Raw genomic sequence first — 25,547 nt, 5'->3', positions numbered from 1 at the left:
TCGAGCCCTTAATTACGACTGCTTATTTAGGCATATCTGGGAAATTTCTTACTTTATGAAAACGTATGAAATTCCCAAAAGCTTCCCATGACAAATGTAGTTTAACTTTACCCATTTCTGTAGTCAGATGTCCCACCGCAACATTAACTGGACATCCCCACTGGGCCGCCTCCTCTCCTTTTTCCTCTGATGGAAATCCCAAACTAGGGCGACTGGGAGTGGAGAAAGACAACAGAGTGAGGCACTGAAGACATAAAATAAAATCAACTGCTGTTCCTTGCCCTGAGTGGCAGCAGAAACATTCCTGCTGCAGTGCACCGTGTGGTTGAACCCCCAAATTGGTTTTACTATAAATTTCCTCAGATTTGTGAAGCTAGGACTTTTTCAACTTTGTAACTTCTATACCTGCAAAAGAGGGCAGCAGAGGGAATGCCTCTTATCTATGGAATTCTGATTAAATTCATACAAGTGAAATGTACAATTACCGTTTCCTGTTCTGTGCATAGTCCATATCCCTATCGGCTAATGATTCTGGAATTCCAGAATCCCTGGTACTGTTGCGTCCCACGGGCTTCCTGGCATGTTTCCTTTCACCTTGATTTTCTGAAACATGTTCAATGAGGACTTCATCTATGGAGGTACCATACAAAACATAATTTGAAAAATATCAGTAAATTAGATGAAAAAATACATTTTATTTCGAATTTTAACTTTAAAAAAAACTAGCATCTATTGCTTGACAAAGAACAAGTCTTTCATCCGCAAACATTTTCATTGTGTAATGGTGCATTTTATATCTCAAAATATGACCCTCTGACCTTCTTTATTCTATATATACAACTATAACAATTCAGTTATTCTTGTTTAGCGACACAGCTGTGAAACCTTGGTTTCCAATTTTGCATGTAGCAAACAGCACATCAACATTATTGCATACAAGATTACCATGTTCAAACCTTTCCTTAACCTTATTATTTGAACCTTGTTTATTCAGTTTTCTTTAGTGAGAAATATAATCAGTTAGTTTTTAACCCTTTCACTGCGGCGGCTATTTCGCCGCAGTGCTAAGGGGCGGGGGGGGGGGGGGGGCTGAGCGGCGCTCCCGCGCTGGTGATGGAACCGCTCCGTCACGCCCCTCGGGTGAGCTGTGCTTGTGATGAAATGGTTCCGTCACGGCCCCGCCCGCTCAATAGAATGCGCCGCGCAGGCACGAAATCAGCGCCGCGCAGGTGCGGCGAGCGGGCCGTGACAGAACCGTTCCGTCACCAGCACAGCCAACCCGAGGGGCGTGACGGAACGGTTCCGTCACAAGCGTGGGAGGGGTTAACCCAATATATAAGAAACAAGAGCCACCGAGGTTTCATTTTAAAAATGTATTTGTGTCAACAAAATGCCTCCTCCAGGAAAACTGCAACCAACATAAAGCACAAAGTACTAAAACGTACACAAACTCAATGGAGTAAGGACCGTTGGAGGTTTTGCTATTTGTCCGTCCACTCGAATTAGGACAGATTACGATGAAGTTAGAAAATGTTCCGGACCGAATCGGTTCGGAAACGGTTTCCGACCCACTCGGATTGGGTGAGTCCGACCCAGTACGATGCATCCGGATGCTTCTAGATACGATTTGGTTGGACTCCCATTTACTTCAATGGGAGCCTATGTTTCTAACTAACCCTGGGCGTAGTATGCGTAGTGGGGCTACGCGAAGCTACGCCAAGTGGGCGAGAAACTACGCCCACCTACGCACTTTGCGGAGCCCCGCTACGCGCCGCATGCCCCCCTCCCCTACATATCTAATTTTAGTAAATGGGCAAAGAAAAATAAATAAAAGGCACTTACCTTGTCCGCTGCGTTCCGGGGCTCCCTCTGCTCGTTCACGCCGCCGTCTTGATAACGAATGCGCATGCGCGGCCGCCCGCGCATGCGCATTTCTGGCAAGAAATGCGCATGCGCGGGCAGCCGCGCATGCGCATTGGTTATCAAGACTGCGGCGTGAACGAGCAGATGGAGCCCCGGGACGCAGCGGATAAGGTAAGTGCCTTTTATTTGCCCATTTACTAAAATTAGGTATGTTCGGGAGGGCGGGAGGGAGGTGGGTGGCGGGCAACTTCGCTACGCCCAAGGAGTGGGCGTAGTGTTGCCTGCTTGGCCTACTTTGCAAAGGGCGAAGTAGGCAACACTACGCCCACTTCGTGGGCGTAGTGAAGTCCTTCGCCCAGGGTTATTTCTAACCGCATCGTAATCAGGCCTTCGGTTGGAAAGACACGTTCCCGATCCAATTTGGAAGGAGCAAATGCTGTTAGGAGGCCTTCCTAACCGCATCATAATCGGCCCTTAGAGTCGGCAGACAAATGGCAAGTTTTTGCTATCACCTACTGCCAGGGCATTAAGTGTGCCGGTCTCACCGGTGCTGAGCACCAGCAGTTTTTTAAAGGGGGCCTCGAAATGGGTCTCTGTCAGGCTGTGTTTTGTGCCCTGGCAGAGGCAGTCCTTTTTTCTGACTGAAATTACATCAGGCACATGGATGTGTGCGTGTTCACACGGCTCACTTCTCACTAGTGGAGAAGTTACGGCATGACATCATGCCAGGTGAGCATTGTAGGGGAAGGGAAATCCTTTAAAGAGAGTAATTTTCTCTCTCGATTTCCCTTCTCTTTTTGAAACTCAGGAGCAGCAACTTTATCGTGGTGTCACCAGGGCTTTATTGTGGAAACATTTTAATATTATATACAAGCCATAGTTGCTGCTTATTTATCTTACGCATCTAACAATCATTGACTAAGCCAATAGTCCTGACTTGATGTAGGTATGATGTTACTTGTTGTATCATATATCTGGATGCAATGATAGAAAGAGCAAAATACAAGAAAGGCGGCACACTATGCTAAGCACATATTTTTAGCTTACATGTTTGTAAGTCATGCCCTTAATTACATTGGCCATGCCCATTTGAGAGACGCCCCCGTTTTTTCATTCAACTTAAAGCCCTGCCTTCCGCTATTCAAAGTGTGTGGGTAAGTGAAAGTAAAAAATACTGTTTTGCAGTTGTATTTTTGAAAATAGAAAAAGAACTTGAAAGTGTGCCGTGCAGTGCTGTTGTGTTGATAGAGCTGCAATGCACACTTTCAATGAATGATGGCGGTTCATGTAGATGCAGGAGATGTCTGCCCACTCAGCAGACATCTATTAATTTGGTAAGCAGGTACACCTTCAGGATGCTGGAGTACTTTACTCCTTCGATCTGATGGAGTAAATCCTGTCCAGTAGTTGATGTGCAATCTATGCCCTGGTCTCTTCAAGTGGAAGTCAGCTAGTTGAAGCCTATGTCAAAGGAAAAGACAGGACCGACTGCTGAGACGAATTGAAGTGAAAGTGAACTATTAAAATATATATTTTCGTACTCACAGAGGGGAAGACAAGCCGTCCTTGTAAGAAACGTTTAAAGAATCCAAACGGTGTCGAAATAGAATATCATAAAGGCCCAAGGATATAGTTCCAGAAGCTAGTTAAACTGGCACCATCATGAGGACACATGTAGGTAGTCTAAACAGTAAAAGAAATTACCCAGAACTACACAACAATGAAAAAGTGCTGGAAGGGGAAAAACCGTGGTTCCAACAAGCAGGAGTGATTCTAACCACATACATGAAAATGCATCCAGCTCATTTGAAACAGGTGAAGGTTGCATGCAGACTATAGAATGTAGCCAAGAAGCTTTGCTCACTCCAGCAATCGTGGGCATAGCGAACACCTTTTATTATATTGACACTGCTTCTTTTAAGCTTGGAAAGTACCCCTCCATGTCGGTTACTTTTTTAACTAGGGCTTTGTTGGCTTTGGTTATTGTCGCTTGATCTAAAAAGAAAAGCTAGTAAAAAAAAACGGTTTGCGGTAGCAGTTAGGGTCGGGACCAAGGCCCATAATAAAGCTCTTACAAACCATAGGTACATAATGTGAACTTTAAAATTTCCATCATGCTGTGCAAGGGGGATTGGCCAGCCAGTGACCACGTCTAGAAAGTGTCTGTCAGGGGTAGAAGGTTGGTGAAGCAGCTCTCGAGTAGGCAGAGAAGCCCACCTCTAGAACTCGCAAAATCCACTTTTAAATCTCTGGAAAACAGACACAGTGAAAGAAGAGGTGGGAGGTCCGACTACTGGTGGACCAACATCTGTCTGGAGTGGAGGGGCACTCTGATCTTATATGGACTGGTCTTGTGGTGAGTACCCATGGAGGGAAACCCCACGATTTCGGCTGGCTTCACGTGCTCCCTGCAAGTGGCTAGGGGGTGCAGGCAGGCAGTGTAATGTGTCATGAGGCCACAGCGAGTTTCTGAAAGAATCCTCTTTGCCGAGGAGATCATCAGGGGCTCAGACTCAAGAGCAGGACCTAGGGTCTTAGCATCTCCCTGCTGCTGGAACTAAGCAGCAGGATTCTGGAGCTGGAAAATAGCATTTCAAAATCAACCTACCAGGACCTAAAGGGTTAAGAAGGCAGGTCTCTGAGCACTTTCTAACTGGAGGGAAAGCAATTAACAATAAGGTCCCAGAAATTGCCAAACTTTTCGAAACCAAGAGGAACTAAACTAATACTCCTGGTGGCGAGAGTGTGCCACCAGGAGTAAAACACCCTATAGTCCATGTGAAAAGGCCCAATTGGGCCACAGAAATATATGTTTGTTGAGATAAGACTGTTTGTGTGTGATCTGCTCGGCAGGTCGCCAAGGCCGTTGGCCTGACCAACGCCTCATCATATCCAGTGGTTACTTCAGAAACATAACCCACGTAGGGGGAGTACCCTGGGAACAACCGTTCACAATGAGCACATCAATCTCTACTTTTCCAATTCCCCCAGGGTCTTGAGGGATTGACTATACCCACTTCCTGCAATCCTTCTGTGGGATTATGGGAGTGCATGATGGCAGCAACTGGCGGGCAGGTGAGAGAAAATGTAGAGCCATATCTTTTGCTGGCATGAAGAAGCAGTGTCAAGTTGGACCAAAAGGACAATGAGGCTCCCTCATCAATCATTCAGGGTTTATGAAGTGCGGCTACTCACCCGTTAGGGCTTCAAGGTCCTAGGGAGGGGGGGGGGGGATTGGCTGCTGGTACGTCTGATTGCTGGGGTTCAATTGAAGAGCCAGGTCTTGAGGTCCTTCTGGAAACGGCCAGCAACAGGGATTGTCTGAGGTAGAGAGGAAGGGTGTTCCAGGTCTTGGCGGTGAGGTAGGAGAAGGATCTTCTTCCGGTTCTAGTCTTGTGGATCCGAGGGACGGTCGCTAAGGCTAGCTGGGTGGAGAGGAAGCATCTGGTGGGTACATGGAATGAGAGGCGGAGGTTCAGGTATGCTAGTCCTGCGCCGTGGAGAGCTTCGTCGGCATGTGTGAAGATCTTGAAAGTAATTATTTTGTTGACCCGGAGCCAGTGGAGTTCTTGGAGGTGTTCGGTGATATGGCTGTGGATGTCGAGAACCAGTCTGGCTACAGCATTTTGGATGTTCTGTAGTTTCCTGAGGACCTCTTGGCCCCCAGCACCAGTGTGTGTATGCCCTACATGGGCAGGGACCACCACCTTGGGCCCAAAAAGAAAAGAATGACAGCAGGCGCTAGTAAAAAAATTGTTTATGAAAAACTGATAGGAAATATTTGCCAGTCTCATTGGCACAAACAGAATACCCGTTGAGGAAGTCGTGTCACTGAATCTTCAAGGAGGCCAAGTAAAATTTGTATATTTGGCTTGTGGTGGCCAGGTGCACCATAGGAGCCTTACAGTTGTGTTAGATGTCCACCCAGCAGGAAGTCCAGCATATTTTGGTTTAGTTACCCTTAGTCTCCTGGGGTCTTAAAAGAATGACCTGATGAGAGTTTTTTTCATTCAGATGAAGCACTCCAGGTTACGGGAATGTTATCAAGAGGAACTGGGGTGCATGGCCGCTTGTTAATAGATACTGTAATTAGTTGGTAATCCTTTGAAAAGTAGAAAAAAGTCTCGGTTGAAAATATAATTAACATGCCCTTTCTATGGTTTAAACCACTGCATATAGTTTCTTCTGCTAATGAAAGTTGGTGCTACCCTGAGAAGTTTTGAATGTTAGAGTTTGTTCTAGATTTGAGTAAGCGGAAACATCTTGACAAAGCCAGTAAGCCTTACCTTTATTTAAAGCTCCTCTCATGCTGGGTTGGGCACATATGAGGAGGCACTGCATTTCAATGAATTAGATCTTGCTGGTGCACAGACTATTAATTGTGCTCCCCTGTGCATGGGATCCGAGGTACATTTAGAGGATTACAAGACACGTGTGATCTTTCATTAGCGCCCCCCCCTGTTGGTTGTGAGACACCTTTACTGGGTTCCACCACCTGCCATTTTGCAAACATTTGTTAATTTGTGTGTAGCATTTTATAGTGTGTTTAATAAAGTATGTTTTCTTCTAATAAGAAAAAGCACTGATTAGGCAGCAATTTCTTAAGTGTTGTCATTGTGTTACTACGTTCTAAATATCTAGTCCACAGCATCTGCCCTGAGTAAGCCTGGGAGAGCTCTGCTTTGCTACCCTGAGAGTTAAGTTGGATTAGTTACTTACCTGTAATCCGAGTTCTCTTCCAGGGGTATCCTCATCAAAGTCATAAGCATTAGAATATTCTCGCCCATGCGCGGGACCCCGGAAACACTATATTATATGTGCCACACATATATATACTCATATATATATATATATATATACCTATATATAAATATATATAAATATATATATATATATATATATATATATATATATATATATATATATATATATATATATATATATATATATATATATATATATATTTCAAACAGGGTTTTCCCCGATTCCGGGGATGGTTGGAGTCGCAGACAAGAAGGACTATCAATCGCTTTGCTTTGTAGTGATGTTTATTTGGCTTTACAAATCCATGGGGGGTCAGACAAAAAACAACCGACGCGTTTCGGCAGCGTCCGCTGCCTTGGTCACGGTCAGTTTGGTGCTTGGGACTCACAGTCTTAAAGGAACAACATATATTTTAAAACACACCTCTTTTTGGCCAAGTCCACCCACTTACACTAAGCATTCTGGGACATGTAGTTCTTTGGCCATCCCTGTTGGTTTCTCTAATTTACAACCAAGGTTTATAACAAAATTAAGGGAGTGTGCCGTTGTGTCCATAATTAATACAGTTGATTTGTCAAACTTTTGAATTATAAAATAAGGCAATCAATTGGCATTCATCATTCATGATGGGATAAAGTGCAATCAACGATTGAAACTGGGAATACTGCCCTCCAGTGGGCTATTCGCGAATTGCCCATTCAGTTTCTATGTCCAAGTACAGCCCTCCAGTGGGCAAACTTATTGAAAGTTACCAACAAAACCAAAACAATCAATAGACTGTGAGCTATTTACAAGGGTGAGAAAATTAGTGAGGTACTGGTGTGTGAGGGGACAAATTATATTCAAGTGAATCATGGCGGCAGGATGACATTGTATGGAAGGTTTAAAGGTTCATAGTTTTGGATTTCTGCAATCATATTTACAAATGTATGTACAATTCCTCTGACTGATTCAGCCCGAAAGGTGTCATTGTTCTGAAGCTCAAAATATGTTTGGATTCTTTTTGCCGAAGGGATTTCTCATGATGACCACCCCTTACTGACAAATTCATGGTTTCATGCCCCAAAAGCGAAGTTGTTTCCAATCACCATTGTGACTCAGTTCCATGTGCTTTGCAATTGCGTTGGCCCTGTCCTTGTGGACAGTGGCCCGAACATGTTCCAGTATTCGTTTTTTGAGCTCACAGATTGTGCTCCCTATGTACCTCATTTTGCAAGGACACTCAATCATATACACAGTGTATTTACTATTGCATGTAATGCATTCCTTTATTTTCCAGCTTTTGTTGTTCGGCATGGTTATTGTTGTAGTTGGCTTTGCAATTTCGCAGACCTTGCAATTATAACATTTTACAAACCCTTTGGTTTGTAGCCATGGCTTTCCTTTCCTGTTTGATTGAAAATGACTGTGGATCAACTGGTCCTGGAGATTTCTGGCCCTACTGTATGTTAAGATGGGATGGTTTCCCATCCTTTTGCCTATCACTGGGTCCAATTGTAGGAGCTTCCAATTTCTTTTGAGTATTTGATTTACCTGCTTGGATTCACTGCTGTAGTCTGTAATGAATCTGATTGGTTCTTCCTCAGTTGTTGATTGGGATTCTTTTGGCGTTAGGCAGTCTTCTCTTCTAGTTAGGTTGGCCCTTTCCCAGCATTTCCGTGTGGACTGTTGATTGTACTGTCTTTTATGGAAGCGTTGCATAGCGTTTTTGCTCTGTTTTTGCCACTCTTGTTCCTCACTACATATCCTTCTCAGGCGTAAAAATTCCCCATATGGAATACTTGATATAAGTGATTTTTGATGAAAGCTCGTGGCCTCCAGAGTTGCATTTGTTGCGGTGTCTTTGCGATGAAGGGTGGTTTCTATCCGGTTGTTTTTCACATATACCTCAGTATCCAGGAAAACAGCTTTGTCCTTATTGATGTTGTGGGTGAATTTTATGCCCGGTGTGCTAGTGTTTAGTATCTGGAAGTATTCTAGGAATTTCTCCTCTCCCCCATTCCATACAATAAACAAATCGTCTATGAATCTCTTCCAGACCTTGATATGTTGTGTGAATGGTTGAAGGCTCTCATCCCATGCAATTTTTTCCTCCCACCATCCCATGGCGGTGCAGGCATAGTTCGGGCTGAATGAAAAGCCCATAGCTGCCCCATTTTTTTGTTTGTACACTGTCTCGCCGAACATGAAAATGTTGTTGTATAGTAGGTACTGGATCATTTCCAAAAGCATGTTATTGTGATGGTGGTAATGAATGTTGCGTTCCATAAAGATGTATTTGCAGGCCCTGATGCCCATGTCATTGTCAATATTTGTGTACAATGAAACTACATCCATTGTGATCATGATGTAGTCTGGTTGCCATTCAATTTGGTTTAGGTGACACAGGAAGTCCGTAGTATCCTTTATATATGATTTCAGGCGTTTCACATGGGGATTCAGGTAGAAATCAATGAAATTGGATAAAGGTTCCAATAAGGAGCCGTTTGCCGAGACAATCGGCCTCCCCGGTGGTGTAGTGGCATTTTTGTGGACCTTGGGCAGAAAGTACACCGTGGCTGTTTTAGGGAAATCCACTGTTAGATACTTTTTCTCATCAAGATCCAAAAGTTCATCCTTTTCCCACTGGTTTATTTTTCTGTCCAATTCCCTTTTGATGTTGTCGATGGGGTTGGTATTTAATTTTTCATAATGCTGTGGATTGTTCAATTGTTCCATTGCTTCCGCGATGTACAATTTTCGGTCCCATAAAACAATATTGCCGCCTTTATCAGCTGTTTTGATTTCAAAGGTTTCATTTTTGCGCAATGCGATTAAGGCTTCCCTCTCACTTTTGGATAGGTTGTTCTTGCTGTTATTTTTGATGTTTATTTTATAGAGGTCATGAATAACTGCTTCCTGAAATAGGTCGATTTTGTTTCCAGGCGCTAGTTGGGGATAAAACTTGGATTTTGCCTTGAAGCCACTAGTTCCCGCTCCCATTTGTGTTATGGCGTTCTCCAAGCTGATTTCATGACCATCCTCTGTATTCAAATTCAATAAAGTTAAATAAGCCTCGGACTCCTTTGCCAACAGAGTGGATGTAGGTTTGGGCTGATTCTTCAAAATTTGGGGTTTATTTTTTCTCTCCGCAAAGAATTTTGCTAGCTTTATTTTTCGAATGTAAAGATATAAATCAATTCGTGTTTGTGCCAGGTCTATTTGTGAAGTGGGGCAAAAATTGATTCCTTTTCTAAGCAATGATATTTCTGCCTCAGAGATTTCCTTTCCCGAGAGATTGATTATTTGCAGTTCTTCGTTTACTTCCCCCTCTTCTTCATTAGTCTTGTTTCTGTGCCAATTTTTTCGTTTGTAGCCGTTTCGCCTTGTACCTCTCCTTGTGTGGGTTTTGTAGATCTTGGCTGCCACGATCTTCCTCTTCCCCTTGCCCGACCACGCATATTTCTTTGCGCCCCGTGATTTTGTTCCCATTTCTGTTGTGAGAGAACTAGGCGCATGTCCCCTAAAAAAACCTTTTGCTGTGGATCTAAGTTGGCGTCATCCTCACTTAGGTCAGCTGATGTTAACGACGTCATGCTCGAGGATGAACTAGCCGTGTTGGCTTTGGGTGGCCTGAAAGAGTCATATTTACGGGCGAACGTAAAAATGCGACCTTGTGCATAGTCATTGGCATCCCTCTCGAATTTAGTTTGATTTCTTGCCCTTACTTCCTCCTCATGTTTTTCTATTTGTTTGTTTAAGTCCTCCTTAAATTTCGTCATTTCAGTATTGAGTTTGAGTCCATCAATTTCCTTTTCCAATGTTCGCAATTGTTCCTTAATCTTGTCGAGCGCTATTTCAATGTGTTTTACGAGTATCTTAAGTAGCCCCAATGAGGAATTGATAGTGTCTTCACCCCACTCCTGGAGTAGTTCATTCGTGACATCCTGCTGGCTTGGCATTATTAGGATTCTTAAGCCACGAGGTACCCTCTCAACTTCCAAGTATTTTTGTAAGGAGATTAGCTCCCACGATTTATTTATTTCCTTTTTGTTGAGTTTCTCCCAAAGGCGCAGTTTGTCTTTGATGTCATTTTTTTCGGGTTCCCTGTTGCTTTCAGTGGGGTTATTTGTATTTCCTTTATTAAACATGGTTACGATGAATTCCTTCCTTTTGGCATCCCGCCTATCCATGATTTTCCTCTTCCTTGTACGACCCCCCAGCCGTGGATATATGCTTATGATTTTGGTTTTGTTCAAAGCGAGTCCGTTCTGGCTTTGTTCCTCTGTTTTTTTCGATTATGCCGTTTCTTAGTTAGAAAGCTGCTGATTGCTTTAATCAGGGTTTGTGTCGCGTTTTTTTATGTGTTTTTGGCAGATAATCGATTTAAAGACAGAAGACGTTGAGCCCAGGTAACCGGCTAGCATGTCATTGCATTCCGTCGTGTGCTTGCTCATTCAGCATTCACAGTCAGACAAGCGTGTAAATCAGCGTACTCCAGCGGGCAGCCACTCTTACCTTAGAGTCTCCCTCCGTGGCAGGTGACCGTCCGCCTTCTTCCGCTGATCCTCCGCTTCTGATGGAGCTGCAAAGTTTCTGGTTATTTTGCCGGTGAGCACCTCGAGGAGTCGAACAATGTCCTCCGCTTGGCTCCCTTTCTCCTCGCAAGGCGCTGCTTCTCCCGATCGCGTTTCTCCTGCGGCAGAGCCAGCCGCTGACAATTCAAACAGGGTTTTCCCCGATTCCGGGGATGGTTGGAGTCGCAGACAAGAAGGACTATCAATCGCTTTGCTTTGTAGTGATGTTTATTTGGCTTTACAAATCCATGGGGGGTCAGACAAAAAACAACCGACGCGTTTCGGCAGCGTCCGCTGCCTTGGTCACGGTCAGTTTGGTGCTTGGGACTCACAGTCTTAAAGGAACAACGTATATTTTAAAACACACCTCTTTTTGGCCAAGTCCACCCACTTACACTAAGCATTCTGGGACATGTAGTTCTTTGGCCATCCCTGTTGGTTTCTCTAATTTACAACCAAGGTTTATAACAAAATTAAGGGAGTGTGCCGTTGTGTCCATAATTAATACAGTTGATTTGTCAAACTTTTGAATTATAAAATAAGGCAATCAATTGGCATTCATCATTCATGATGGGATAAAGTGCAATCAACGATTGAAACTGGGAATACTGCCCTCCAGTGGGCTATTCGCGAATTGCCCATTCAGTTTCTATGTCCAAGTACAGCCCTCCAGTGGGCAAACTTATTGAAAGTTACCAACAAAACCAAAACAATCAATAGACTGTGAGCTATTTACAAGGGTGAGAAAATTAGTGAGGTAGTGGTGTGTGAGGGGACAAATTATATTCAAGTGAATCATGGCGGCAGGATGACATTGTATGGAAGGTTTAAAGGTTCATAGTTTTGGATTTCTGCAATCATATTTACAAATGTATGTACAATTCCTCTGACTGATTCAGCCCGAAAGGTGTCATTGTTCTGAAGCTCAAAATATGTTTGGATTCTTTTTGCCGAAGGGATTTCTCATGATGACCACCCCTTACTGACAAATTCATGGTTTCAATGCCCCAAAAGCGAAGTTGTTTCCAATCACCATTGTGACTCAGTTCCATGTGCTTTGCAATTGCGTTGGCCCTGTCCTTGTGGACAGTGGCCCGAACATGTTCCAGTATTCGTTTTTTGAGCTCACAGATTGTGCTCCCTATGTACCTCATTTTGCAAGGACACTCAATCATATACACAGTGTATTTACTATTGCATGTAATGCATTCCATTATTTTCCAGCTTTTGTTGTTCGGCATGGTTATTGTTGTAGTTGGCTTTGCAATTTCGCAGACCTTGCAATTATAACATTTTACAAACCCTTTGGTTTGTAGCCATGGCTTTCCTTTCCTGTTTGATTGAAAATGACTGTGGATCAACTGGTCCTGGAGATTTCTGGCCCTCCTGTATGTTAAGATGGGATGGTTTCCCATCCTTTTGCCTATCACTGGGTCCAATTGTAGAAGCTTCCAATTTCTTTTGAGTATTTGATTTACCTGCTTGGATTCACTGCTGTAGTCTGTAATGAATCTGATTGGTTCTTCCTCAGTTGTTGATTGGGATTCTTTTGGCGTTAGGCAGTCTTCTCTTCTAGTTAGGTTGGCCCTTTACCAGCATTTCCGTGTGTATATATATACTAGCAATAGCAGCTAAATACACAACAGAGCTGGATCATGCTGTAAGGAATTCCCACCATACATGAACATAAGCATTAGAAAACATGAAAAACAACTCCAAAGATTGTTTTGAAACTGTTTTAATGCTGAAAAAGCAGTAGAAATTCTCATTATATCCTGAAAAAGACTGAAAAGCTAACCTGTACCTGCATGCTACCAAAAACGGACACCGTGCCTTTAAGGCACTCATGACCCCCAGTATCCCATCATGCCTCATGGGTGACAGTTGGGTCAGTTGTTCTTTTCGGAGACTGAAAAACCATGGAAACAAATAGGTTAACAATATCTCCAAGTTAAGAAATATCCTTTGCCCGGGGAGGCGGGAGGGTTGCTTATGACTTTGATGAGGATACCCCTGAAAGAGAACTAGGATTACAGGTAAGTAACTAATCCTTCTCTTCCAGAGGATCCTCATCAATAGTCATAAGCATTAGAATAGAATAGCGAGCCTCACCTCATCTCTCTGCGGGCAAAGGAGTAACAATACACTAATAACCATACTAGCCTAGAAACAACTAAGCTCGTACAGGCCGCAGGCTACCCAAATAGATTCCTCAAAGAGGCTTGTCCTACTTGAGTATCAGCCCTGGAATCAGATTCTAGACAGTAATGCCTTGTAAAGGTCTGAACTGATCTCCAGGTTGCAGCCTTGCAAATCTCTGACATAGGGACATCATGCAGGAAAGCTACTGTGGCCGCTTTCCCCCTAGTACAGTGTGCTTTAGGTAACAAAAGTAAGGGCTTGCCTCAAACCTGATAAGCCAATTTAATACAGGAGACGATCCATCTGGGGATGGATCTCTTGGCAGCTGGAAAACCGTTCTCAGTGGACCAGAGTTGATAAACAATTGGTCCGTCTTCCTACTCTCTTTGGTCTTTTCCAAATAAAATTTAAGGACTCTTTTGAGATCTAAAGAGTGCAGAGACCGCTCAGCTGGGTCGTAGGATTTGGAAAAAAAGAAGGAAGAGATATGGACTGATTTAAATGAAAATCAGAAACAACCTTAGGTAAAAACGTGCCCTTAAGACTACTCTGCTGTGATGGAAAACAGTGTAGGGGTCTTTTGTACACAGCGCTTGTATCTCACTTACTCTGCGCGCTGATGTAATTGCAACTAGAAAAGCGGCCTTCCACAATAGGTGTTGCAAAGAAGCTCTGTGGATGGGTTCAAAGGGGGGCCCATCAACTTAGACAATACTAGGTTCAATTCCCACGGGGGAGAAGGGTTTCTAACAGGGGGGTACACTTTCTTCAACCCCTGTAAGAAGTCCTTGACCACCTCCATCTGGAAGAAGGAGGGCTGAGTAGGAGACTTCCTATAAGCCGTAATGGCTGAGAGGTGCACCCTGATAGAGGTATATTTAAGACCAGATCTTGCTAGGTACAGCAGGTAAGGCAGAATCACCTCCTCCTGTGCTGATGAGGGCTCAAAGTGACGTTCTCTGCACCAAAGAAAAAACCTCTTCCACTTAAACGCATAAGACGTTCTTGTAGAGGGTCGTTTCGCTTCCTTTAAAATGTGCATACAATCAGGTGGTAAATTTAAATGTCCGTATTTTGGGACCTCAGGAGCCATGCTGTTAAGTGCAGTGAGGGAAGGTTGGGATGCAGAATCCTCCCCCCCCATCTTGGTCAGCAGGTCCGGCCTGCAGGGCAGACTCCTGTGTGGAAGCACCGACAGCTGTAGAAGGTCCGGGTAGCACCACTGCCGAGACCAGTCTGGGGCTACCAGGATCATGGTCATGCTGGATCTGATGAGTTCGGACACCACCTTCGGAATCAGGGGCAGAGAAGGAAATGCGTAAGCAAATGTCCCTGACCAGTCCATCAAAAGGGCAATCCCCCTTGTCCCTGGATGGTGGAATCTGGACGCGAAGGCGTGGAATTTTGAGTTTTCGTCGTCCGCGAACAGATCTATTTCTGTACGACCCCAGCGATGGAAGAGGTCTGCAACCACCTTGTCGTGCAGCACCCAGTCTGGCTGATTTTCAAAGTGCCTGCTGAGTGCGTCGGCCTTGATATTTAGCTCTCCTGGGAGATGCACCGCTACTACTGTGAGATTCTGGCGAGCAGCCAGTGCCAGATGGCTTATGCCTCCTGAGAGAGAGGACGTGACCGGGTTCTGCCCTGCTTGTTCAGGTAGAACATGGCCGTTGTGTTGTCCGTTTGGATCAGAACTGAGTGTGATTCCAGAGCAGGAAGGAAGGACTTCAGAGCCAGATGGACTGCTCGGAGCTCCAGCATGTTGATATGGTATTACTGTTCTTTTGCTGACCACCTTCCTTGAATCTGCAGACACCCCATGTGTGCTCCCCAGCCTTGGAGATACGCGTCGGTGAATATAGACTGTGTTGGGAGAGGCTGGTGAAAAAGCACTCCCACCAGACGGTTGCGAGGGTGAGCCACCATTTGATGGAGGTCTTCGTCACCTGGGAAAGAAAGATCCGGTCTTCCCAGAGCCCTGTCGACTGATCCCATTGGTCCTCCAGAGCCTGCTGTAAAGGTTGCATCCTCAGCCTGGCCTGAGAAATCAGGAAGATGCAGGACGCCATGGAACCCAGCAGAGACGCTACTTCACGCGCTGTTGGATTCTGGCACTGTAGCAGAACTCTGCACTTCTGCTGCATAGAAAATAGTCTCTCCTCCGAAGGATACGCTTTTCCCAATTCTGTATCCAGAAAGGAGCCCAGGTAGTGTATGGATTGGGTTGGTAGTTGTACCGACTTCTCCATGTTGACATGGAGGCCGAGTCTGTGCAATTGTAGCAGGCAAAGGTGGAAGTCGCTCTCTACCTGTCGAGGAGATGGGCCTTTTATGAGCCAGTCGTCTAGGAAGGGATAGACGAAAAGTCCTTTTTTGTGCAGGAAGGCTGCCACCACTGCCATGCATTTGGTGAAGACTCTCGGCACTGACTTTAGCCCAAAAGGCAGGACCCTGTACTGGTAGTGCTTATTGCCCACCAGAAACCTTAAGAACTTCAGATGCCGCATGGCAATTGGAATGTGGAAGTAGGCATCTTGCAAGTCCATCGAACACATCCAATCTCCTACTTGCAGATGTGGACATATTTGGATTAAGAGCAAGCATGCGGAACTTCTCCTTGACTATGTTCTTGTTCAGAACACGAAGATCCAGGATAGGCCGAACTTGTTTTCCTGATCCTTTTTGTGGACAGGAAAGTATCTAGAGTAGACTCCTTCTCCCCTTTGAGAGGGAGGCACCTCTTCTATAGCTCTTTTTTGGAGAAGAGCCTTCACCTCTTTTTGGAGCAGATCGAGTTGGTGCGGACGAGATTTCTTTGGGTGAATGTCTCGCACGGAAACGAAGAACATATCCATTGCGCAGTGTATTCAGCACCCACCGATCGTTCGTGATGCTGTCTCACTCTGCCAGATGTTTTGAAACACTTCCTCCCACTGCAGTGGACAACGGCGCTAGAGGAAGCCAGTGCTCATTGTTTTCCTCCTCTTGTCGAAGTAGAGGACTGCTGGTGACCTCTTCTACCTCGGTTGGCTTTACCACCCCGAAACTGGGTCTTGCCCTGGGATTTGTTCTGGGACCACTGAGGGGTTTGAACCCCCTGTTGAGCCCTTCTGCCTTTGTTGGACTTGAAACGGCGTTTGAACTCTTTCTTTTTTTCTAGGCCGACTGCCTTGACGGTGTCGAGCTCGGCCTTCATCCAACTCATTTTGTCATCCGTGTGAGAGATGTGCCGGTAAACGGGAGGTTTAGGATGCGTTGCTGCGCTTCCGGCTTGAGGCTTGAGGCCTGTCAGGCGCAGCCACGTCGAACGTCTGGCCCATACCCCATGGGCATAGGTAAGTCACGCCAGTATTGCTCCATCTGCAGCAGTGCTAATAATCTGATTAGCCACCAGGCTTCCTTCCGTCTGGGTCTCCTCGAAGTCTTGCTGGTCCTCATTAGGCAATTTTGATTTAAAACGCTCCATTGAGTCCCATAAGGCTCTATCGTACCTGTCTAAAAACGCAGCCGCCTAGAAACCTTCAGCGACGAAGCGGCAGAACTGCAGACCTTGCGGCCCCACGAGTCTTGCAACTTGCTGTCCTTGTCAGGAGGAGTTGAGGAGGAGGGAGAGACTGAGTGGGTTTTTCGTGCCGCCGCCACCACTACTGATTAGGCGGGAGGGTCTGCTTTCACAAAGATTGGATCAGAGGGTGCGGCCTTATACTTTTTCTGGATGTGGGCCAGCACCGCTTTTACTGATGCTGGAGCCAGGAACACATCATTTACAGGATCCATGATCCCCGGGGCCAACGGTAGCACTGGACGAGACCCCGACTTTTGGTGAAGAGTCTCAAAGATGATTGTCGTGGAGACCTGTGGAACAGACATCTCGATGTTCAATTTCAGTGCACCCCTCTGTAGGACATCATGGTAGTTGTTGATATCGTCCACCGGGGAAACTCTAGAGATAGGGCTATCCACCAAGGTGGGGGAGTAATCCTGCATGGAAGAGCGGGTAGAAGAGGTAGAAGAAGTAGCTGGTGTTCAAGCTCTTCTTTCTCAAGAGCTTCTGGCTGGTACCTGCTGTCCAGGGGAACGATTACGTCTCCTCTCGTGAGACCTCCCTGAACGTTCTTCTCGTGCAGGGGAACGAGATGCTGCTTGTCTCACAGGCAATCTTTCTCTGCGCATGGGAGGGCAATGTCTATCCACTTCTTCGACCAGTCTTTGCAGTGGAGATCTATGCACTGGGCTGACATATTCCTGCAGCCTCCTTCTGGCTCCTGAGTCTCGCCAATTGTGCAGAAGCCTATTCTATCTGGGAGACAACTGCACACCCTCTGTGGGAGGTCTGCGGGCAGGACTTCTCGATCTGCGGGCAGGACTCCTGGATCTTGACTGGGATCTGGAAGAGCCCGAAGAGTGGCGGGAGGCTGATTCAGTCACAAGGATTACTGAACCCTTCCTGGACCTTGTAGCCGAGCGCTCAGCTCGCTCAAGTTGTCTCGACATCGATCTGGACCGCTCTTGGCGCCTCGACGTCGAATGCTCCGAAGGCGCATGCCTCGACCTTGATCGCTGATGATCTCTCGACCTCGACCGGCGTTGCTCCGCCATCGACGAGGTCCTTTCCTTCGACGCTGACTCTCTCTGCGGCGTCGGCGGATCGAGCAACCTCGACGTCGTATGCCTCGATGGCGAATGGCGTGATGAATGATGGTCCCTCGACGTCGATCGGCGTTGTGTGGCCGACGACGGAGCTTCCTCTCTTGACATCGAATGTCCACGTGACGTCGGCGGAGGGGTATTGGTCGCCCTCGACGCCGAACGTCTACGCGACGTCGATGAAGATCTCCTCCTCTAAGCCGATCGGCGCCTGGTTGTCGACGATGAAGGACTTGTGGCTCTCGACGTCGGTCGCTTAGCCTGCGACGACGGAGGTGAGCCAGCTCTCGACGCCAAACATCGTGACGCCGACGAAGGCGGAGGCTCCTGACCCCACGACGCTGAACATCGCCAGGTTGACGTCAGCGGAGGAGTCACACATCTCGACGCCGGTCGTCGCCCGGTTGACGACGGCAGAGGTGTAACGCCCCTCGACGCCGACCGTCGCCTGGTTGACGACGGCGGAGGGGTCTTATCTCTTGACGCCGATTGTCGCCGAGTTGACGATGGCGGAAGCTTTGGACGTCTCGACGAATACATACCTGTTCTTCTTGATGGCGAGCCCGCCATCGACGGTGATACACGTCGTTTCTTTGAAGAATGACCCACCGGTTGCTCCTTTCTCAGCGCCGAGCGCGACGCTGAAGCTGTAGGACGAGAAGACTCACCCTTTGAAGGTTCTCTGGACATCTTGGAGCACTTCTTGGCTGGGGACCTCCCTCTTGAAGACCTATGGGCTCGGCCATAGACACAAATCCTCTCTCTGTCTTTTAAAGTTCTTGAGGACAGAGATTCACAGTGAGGGCAGGTCCTTGGGTCATGGTCTTCAGGTAAGCACAGAATGCATACCTCATGGCTGTCCGTCTTTGCCTTCTTCTTGCCACAAGAAGGGCATTTGTCGAAAAGGGAAGACATTTCAAGATGAAAAAGCCAACCAACAAGAGAAAACCTACTTGACTAGATGAAAAACGTCGAAGTAAGGTCAAAAAAGTTGAAAACTGAGTGAATTTTCTGTCAGAAAACAGAAAAAGAGTGGAGCTGTGTAACCAGGATCCTTCCTGAAGGAGCCGGAAAGAACAACTGACCCAACTGTCACCCCTGAGGCATGATGGGAAACTGGGGGTCATGAGTGCCTTAAAGGCATGGTGTCACTTTTTGGTAGCATGCAGCTGCAGGTTAGCTTTTCAGTCTTTTTAGACTGTGTGTTTGCAATGCAGCCTGGGTGCTTTCTATGCTTTCAGGATATAATGAGAATTTCTACTGTTTTTTCAGCATTAAAACAGTTTCAAAACAATCTTTGGAGTTGTTTTTCATGTTTTCTAATGCTTATGTTCATGTATGGTGGAAATTCCTTACAGCATGATCCAGCTCTATTGTGCATTTGGCTGCTATTGTTTGTTTTTATATATATATATATATATATATATATATATATATATATATATATAGGTATATATATATATGAGTATATATATTTGGGGCACATATAATATAGTGTTTCCGGGATCCCGCGCATGGGCGGGAATATGCTAATGCTTATGACTATTGATGAGGATCCCCTGGAAGAGAACTAATAAGAGGTTTGAGGGTCCGTAGTACAGGGGCCCAAGGACACCAACGTTAAAACCCCCTGGTTGTTAAAATGGGGTCCCGGTACCTTCTTTTAATACTCTGGGACTTTTTGGCCCAGATTTCTTACACTTATCATGCACCTCCTACAGAACGTACAGCGGACCAGACTCACAGCAATAAAAGTGCAGAATGGAAGATTATACCCATAAAATCAGTGAGCAGTGCACAGCTGAGCACCAGCTTTTTAGGGTAACTTTTTGTATTGAGTTTTAAAAACAACAAACAAAAACCATATCTGCCACCATCATACATCATTTCACCTTGGGGAGATAAATACAGCTTAATAGGATAAAGTTCCAGGATTCAGTCAAGAAGCAACCTTTCCCCTTGTGAGTGAAATCAAGAAGCAGATAAAGGGTGTGGCCAAATATAACTATATATGCCTTACCCCAACGTGTCCCCTGCGGCGACTAAAGGACAAAAAATGCAATCTCTCCCCAACCTCCCTACTGCTGGACCCGAAAAATATGAAAATTCAAAATCAGACCACTCAACCTATAGATGTTCCCTTAGATATTTCAAGGTTCAATACAAATAAAAAAGAGGAGTTAGCTTCAATCAAACTTGCCTTCAAGAGCACCACTGTGGCAGACAAACAGTGCAGTCTATAATATACAAAGGGCTGTCACTTAGCTTCAAAAAGCAAATGAGCGGCATTCAAATTGGTGGAACGTTGCTCCATGGCGAGGAGGGGTCAAAGTCTTTGGAGCCACTGAGAGAGTGGAGGGGTTTGTGTTTTTTTCCAGTTGCGTGCTAGGGTTAGTGTACCCACTCCCAGGCACTGTAAGACCATATAACATTCACTTTTTGACATTGAATCCAGTACCAGGGGCTTTAATCCTAATAGAAACAGAGAATGGCAGAGGGAACTCCAAAACCGCTTACAAAGTGCCTGCCACCTTCTTCCAAAAGATGCACATATTGGAGCAGTGTCCACTGGATATGGAGTGCATCTCTAAGTGCCCCACACTCCTTCCAACAGCTGGTACTTGTGCTGGGATATGTGTGATTTAGACCTGTAGGAGTATAATGCCACCCAAACCACATTTTGAAATGTAGCTCTGTGCCCTGAATAATAATAATAATAATAATAATAATAGAAGCATCTTATATAGCGCCTGGTTACACTAGGAAACAGTGTGTCCCCGTGCTGTGTGAACAAAGGACTGGGCAGATACCGGGAGAAAAGAGGGTTAGGCAAATGGGAAGCAAGAAGGGGGCTCATAGCTTCGGGAATAGATAGGTTTTTAGTTTTTGACGGAAAATCTTCTCTGATGGCTCCATCCTGAGTTCACTGGGCAGTGAGTTCCATTGTTTGCTGGCCAGGTATTTCAAAGCTCGACCGCCCATACGCGCCCGGTAGATTCTGGGCACTTGGAAAAGCTTACAGCCTTGAGATCTTAAATGGCGTTTGGGTTGATACTTGGTCAGTAATTTTTGGAGATATATTGGTCCTTTTTCTTGGGCAATGCGGTGAGTCAGGCACATTGTTTTGAATACAATGCGCTCTCGTATGGGCAGCCAGTGGAGGGTGGCTAAGGCATGTTTCACCGAGGACTTTCTAGATAGGTTAAGTGCCAGTCTAGCAGCTGCGTCCAGCTCGCATTGCAGACGCTGTAGACCTTTTTTGCTCAGACCCATATACAGTGAGTTACTGTAATCAAGATGGGGGGTTACTAGGGCATGGATCAAAATTTTCCTACTAGTTGCAGGGAGGGAGTCCAAGGTCTTCCGTAGAGTCTTAAGGATCCCGTAGCATTTGCCTGCAATCCCTCTAGTGTGGTGTTCGAAGGACAGAATAGAATCTAATCTGACCCCTAAGTTTTTCACCTGTTCTGAGGGCTTTGGAATGGCGCCGAGTTCTAATGGCCACCATGCAGACGACCAGATGAACGGAGTCTTCCCCAGCACGAGAAGCTCTGTTTTATTCGCGTTAAGGCACAGACAGTTGGTATTCATCCATCTAGCTAGATCACTGAGACACGCCGAGAAACTAGCCGAGGTTTCCTCGGACGGCCGAGAGAGTGTCACTATCAGCTGAGTGTCATCCGCGTATGACACTATCTCGACCCCGTACGCCTCGACTATCTCGGCCAGGGGTGCCATATAAAGATTAAATAGTGTAGGGCTCAAGATTGAGCCCTGCAGCACCCCGTGCCAAAGTGATCGTATGTCTGATTTAAAAGGAGGGCAATGGACTTGGAATTGCCTATTTGCCAGGAACGCGCGCATCCATTCATGAGCCAGGCCCTCAATTCCAACCTCGCTAAGATGCAAGAGTAGTAGGGGATGTGAGACGGTGTCAAATGCCGCGCTCAGATCTAATAAAAGGAGCGCAGCTGTCATCCCTTCATCTACTCTACTTCTTAATAGCTCTGTGGAAAAGAGAAGAGCTGATTCGGTAGAATGATAAGCTCTGAACCCTGACTGCGAGGGGTGGAGATGATAACCCTCTTCTAAGTGTTTTATCAGCTGGGCATTGACTATCTTTTCCACCACCTTAGCGCAGAAGGGTAGGAGCGATATAGGACGATAGTTGTCCAGTTGAGTTACACTGAGATGGCCTTTTTCTTGACAGGGATAACCTGCGCTATTTTCCAGTCTTGTGGTACGTGGCTCGTCTGAAAAGATAATTTAGCCATATGGCTTATATGATTTACAAGAAGTTCAGCCTGGTTTCTGAAGATCTTGGGGCGCGCTACGTCTTTAGGGGAGCCCGATTGTATACTATGAATGATTCTCAGCAGCTCAGTATTATCTGGCACTGTAAAATGGTGTAGGTGACAAGTATTTGTTGATTCAACACTAGTGGCATGGTCAGTAATTGGGCCATCCATGACCTTCGGAAAGGTTTTATAGATATTCTCAACTTTTTGTACGAAGAAATCCGCAATCGCTTCGCAGGTTGCTGTAGAGTGTATATCTGGGGCTATAGTCCTATCAGATGAAGTAAGTTCCTTGTAGATAACAAAGAGTTCCTTGGTAGAATTATCAGCTGATTCAATTCTTTTGTTTAGAAATGTTTCTTTTGGCTATTCTAATCCTTCTATGATAATTTTTTATACTATTTTTATAGTCGAGTTTGGCGGTTTCCTCATATTTACTGCGCCAGATGCGTTCTAGCTTTTTGCATTTTGATTTGATAGCTTTTAAGTCAGCGTCAAACCATTGTGCCGATTTAGAGTATCTTACAGGCGCCTTGGTTGTCCATGGTGCAGCTGCGTCCAACGCTCTTGTTAGCCAATTCTCATAATCCGTCCAGGCTTCCTCCACACTTTCTTTCAATGGGGGGCTGCCTGCCTTAAGGGCGAGTTCTAAGTCAGCTTGTTTAAGTTTCCCCCATTGTCTGCGCTTAGATGCCATCTGCTTGGTTCGTTGGGGTTGTTTAGGCCCTCCTGGGATTGTAAATTTGATCAAGAAGTGGTCCGACCATAGTACCTGGATAGGTGGTTGGACCACCACTCCCTCCCAGTTAGCAAAGATCAGATCAAGGAGGTGACCCGCCTTATGAGTAGATCTTAGGGATTGTAGTTTAGGATTGAACATTCCTAAGGATGCTAGTAATCCTCGGGCATCCCTATTATTTTCATCTTCAAGATGGAGATTTAGGTCCCCTAGGACAAGAAGCTTATTGTAAGTAACGCAGAGCTGATTGAGCCATTACCTCTGTCAAACTGTCTATAAAATTTGTAGAACCTCCAGGCAGGCGGTAGATTAGGTAGCCATTGAAGGTTATATTAGGCCTGTATTTAATCTCAAAGAAAGCAGCTTCACTATCCTTAATCGTAGCAGCTTCCAGGGTGCATGTCAGTTCGAGTTTATGAATAATAGCAATACCCCCTCCCCTTTGTTCGGTCCAATTTTTGGGGTAGAGCCTCTAGAATATTTTGGGTAGACTCCTCATCTAGCCACGTCTCAGTCATAAAAAGAACTGCAGGTTGTTGTTCTGTTAAGAGGTCAAATATTTCAAATTTGTGTTTTCTAAGCGAACAACAGTTGATCTGAAACATAGTCAGAGGCTTCATCTTATGTTCAAGTTCATTTCTGTTCTTGGTATTTTGAGAGCAGGTCCTACAGCTTAGGGGCATCATTTCAGCTTTCAATGAATGCCTGCATGCTTTCCTGGTAGGTGGTCACGGGCATTCTAGCTGCTCTTTAGAGTATGTGATCACTCTTGGGGAGTCTGAAGGAATTCGAGCAGGGGTTAATGCCCCTGACCCCGTCCGGTCACGGACGGGCACAGACGGGCTTGCCTGCGCGGACGGGAAGGGGTGTTCATTTCATAGTGTCTAGGCCCAAATCGCCCAAACACTAGAGCGCTGTCCTCGTCCTCCCCCAAGATGGGCGCCCAAAGTCTGCGCCTGGAGGGATTGAGGCCGATGATCAACAGGAGCCCGAAATCTGCTCCCTGAGGTCACAGGAGACTCTGGAGGTAAGATGCGGCAAGATGCGGCAAGGGATGGGGTGCGATTAAAACAGCACAAATACAATTGTGTAAATTCAAAAGATAATCAGCGCTAATAAAATAAACAGTGAGTAGAGTGAATGTTCCTTCCCAACCTTTCCCACTGCTTCTGGGTTGTCTGCACTCCCAGCACATGCTGCCATGTCTGATCATGCTTCCAATACAGCAAGGCCTTTTGAGAAAGAAGACTGTAGTAGAGGTTAGAAATGTTGAGCCGATGTCTGACATTTTCGACTTTGTGGATAGTAGATCTGATATTATTGTGCATCTGGTGTCACTGTATAAATAGACACTGATCTGGATGGACTAGGCTGTAGAGAACCACATTCAGTCAGCTAGCTAATATCTTACTGTAGAGCTTGCCATTAATATTTAGTAAGGCTTAGGCCAATACCATGTGCAAAATCGGGGTCTTTGCCAGGTTTTGGAAGGAACGTTATGATCACCTCACCTATCAAAGCTGATGTGGCTCAGCTGCTTGCACATGATTTAAATAAGGATGTATGTTTGGGTGCCAGTTTAGAGGAAAACGTGTTAAAAAACTGTATTGTGTAACAGTCTGGGCCTGGGGCTTTATTGGATTTCATGATCTTAACAGCGTGATTAACCTTTTCTACTTGGATCTATTTGTGAAGCTTGTAAGTTTAGAAAGGTGATCATTATCCTGTTGCCTAGCCTGCGGGCTGGGATTTTTAGCATGAAGGTTGGGATATATATTCCCTCTAGCTGAGATCCATTTACACGTAAGTTGTCGGGTGGGTGTGGTGGCCCTTTCTCTGTCCAAGTCCCTGATTTCCTGTTATAATTTGCGCTGGTGATGCCGTTCAGCAGCAACAGCAATAAATCTATCTCATATGTTTGCCTTAAAGGTGTCCCATGCCCCACAGACCAAAACCTCCCCTCCCTCGTTGATGTCAAAATATTCACCAATGTGAATAACTGGTTCTTGCAGCAGGGAGGAAGGAAGGCGCCAGCCTCTAGAACATAATACTGGCCCTAATTCAAGGAACATTAGTGTGTGGTCCGAAACTAAAATTTCACAAATATCCAATAAGTGCACCACTGCCATAAGGCTGTTGCTAACCTAGGCATAGCAGAGATGTTTTAAGGCATGGGCAAAGTAAGCTCTGGTAGGGGACCCCACCTTTATAGGGGCCCCATCATTAAGTTTCAAGTTTTAGTTTATTTGATTTAGTTTTCTGCAGAGGACAACAAATTTAATACAGAACAATTGCTATTAATATTCACATAAAACAATCAATACATATTTAAAAAATATTTTAAACATTTAAACAGGTTATGGCATACATATTCATCTAGAGGAGAGTTAAAAAGCGTGATCAGATTCTACGTAGATACGCTGTTGTATCTAATATGTATTGGTTTTATATAGCGCCTTCTTGCCCCAACCAGTATCGGGTTTGGGCATAACGACAATACATGCTTCATATCTTTCACACCACCATTGCAAAGATCAC

The 25,547-nt window shown here is 45.5% G+C and overlaps 1 protein-coding gene across 1 annotated transcript in view; it reads right to left on the bottom strand.

The window, feature by feature from the left end:
• Window positions 1–25,547, bottom strand: part of LOC147747514 (spermatogenesis-associated protein 1-like) — a 496,200-nt gene that overhangs the window by 254,899 nt on the left and 215,754 nt on the right. The window contains exon 6 of the mRNA XM_086953980.1: window positions 486–630. Within this exon, the coding sequence (XP_086810106.1) occupies window positions 486–630 (145 nt within the window). The remainder of the gene's footprint in view (window positions 1–485; window positions 631–25,547) is intronic.

This window comes from Lissotriton vulgaris, chromosome 1_1 (genome assembly GCF_964263255.1).
Source record: "Lissotriton vulgaris chromosome 1_1, aLisVul1.2, whole genome shotgun sequence".
Classification (NCBI taxonomy): domain Eukaryota; kingdom Metazoa; phylum Chordata; class Amphibia; order Caudata; family Salamandridae; genus Lissotriton; species Lissotriton vulgaris.
The sequence above is the reverse complement of the archived record's forward strand: the minus strand, read 5'-3'. Positions and strand labels throughout refer to the sequence as shown.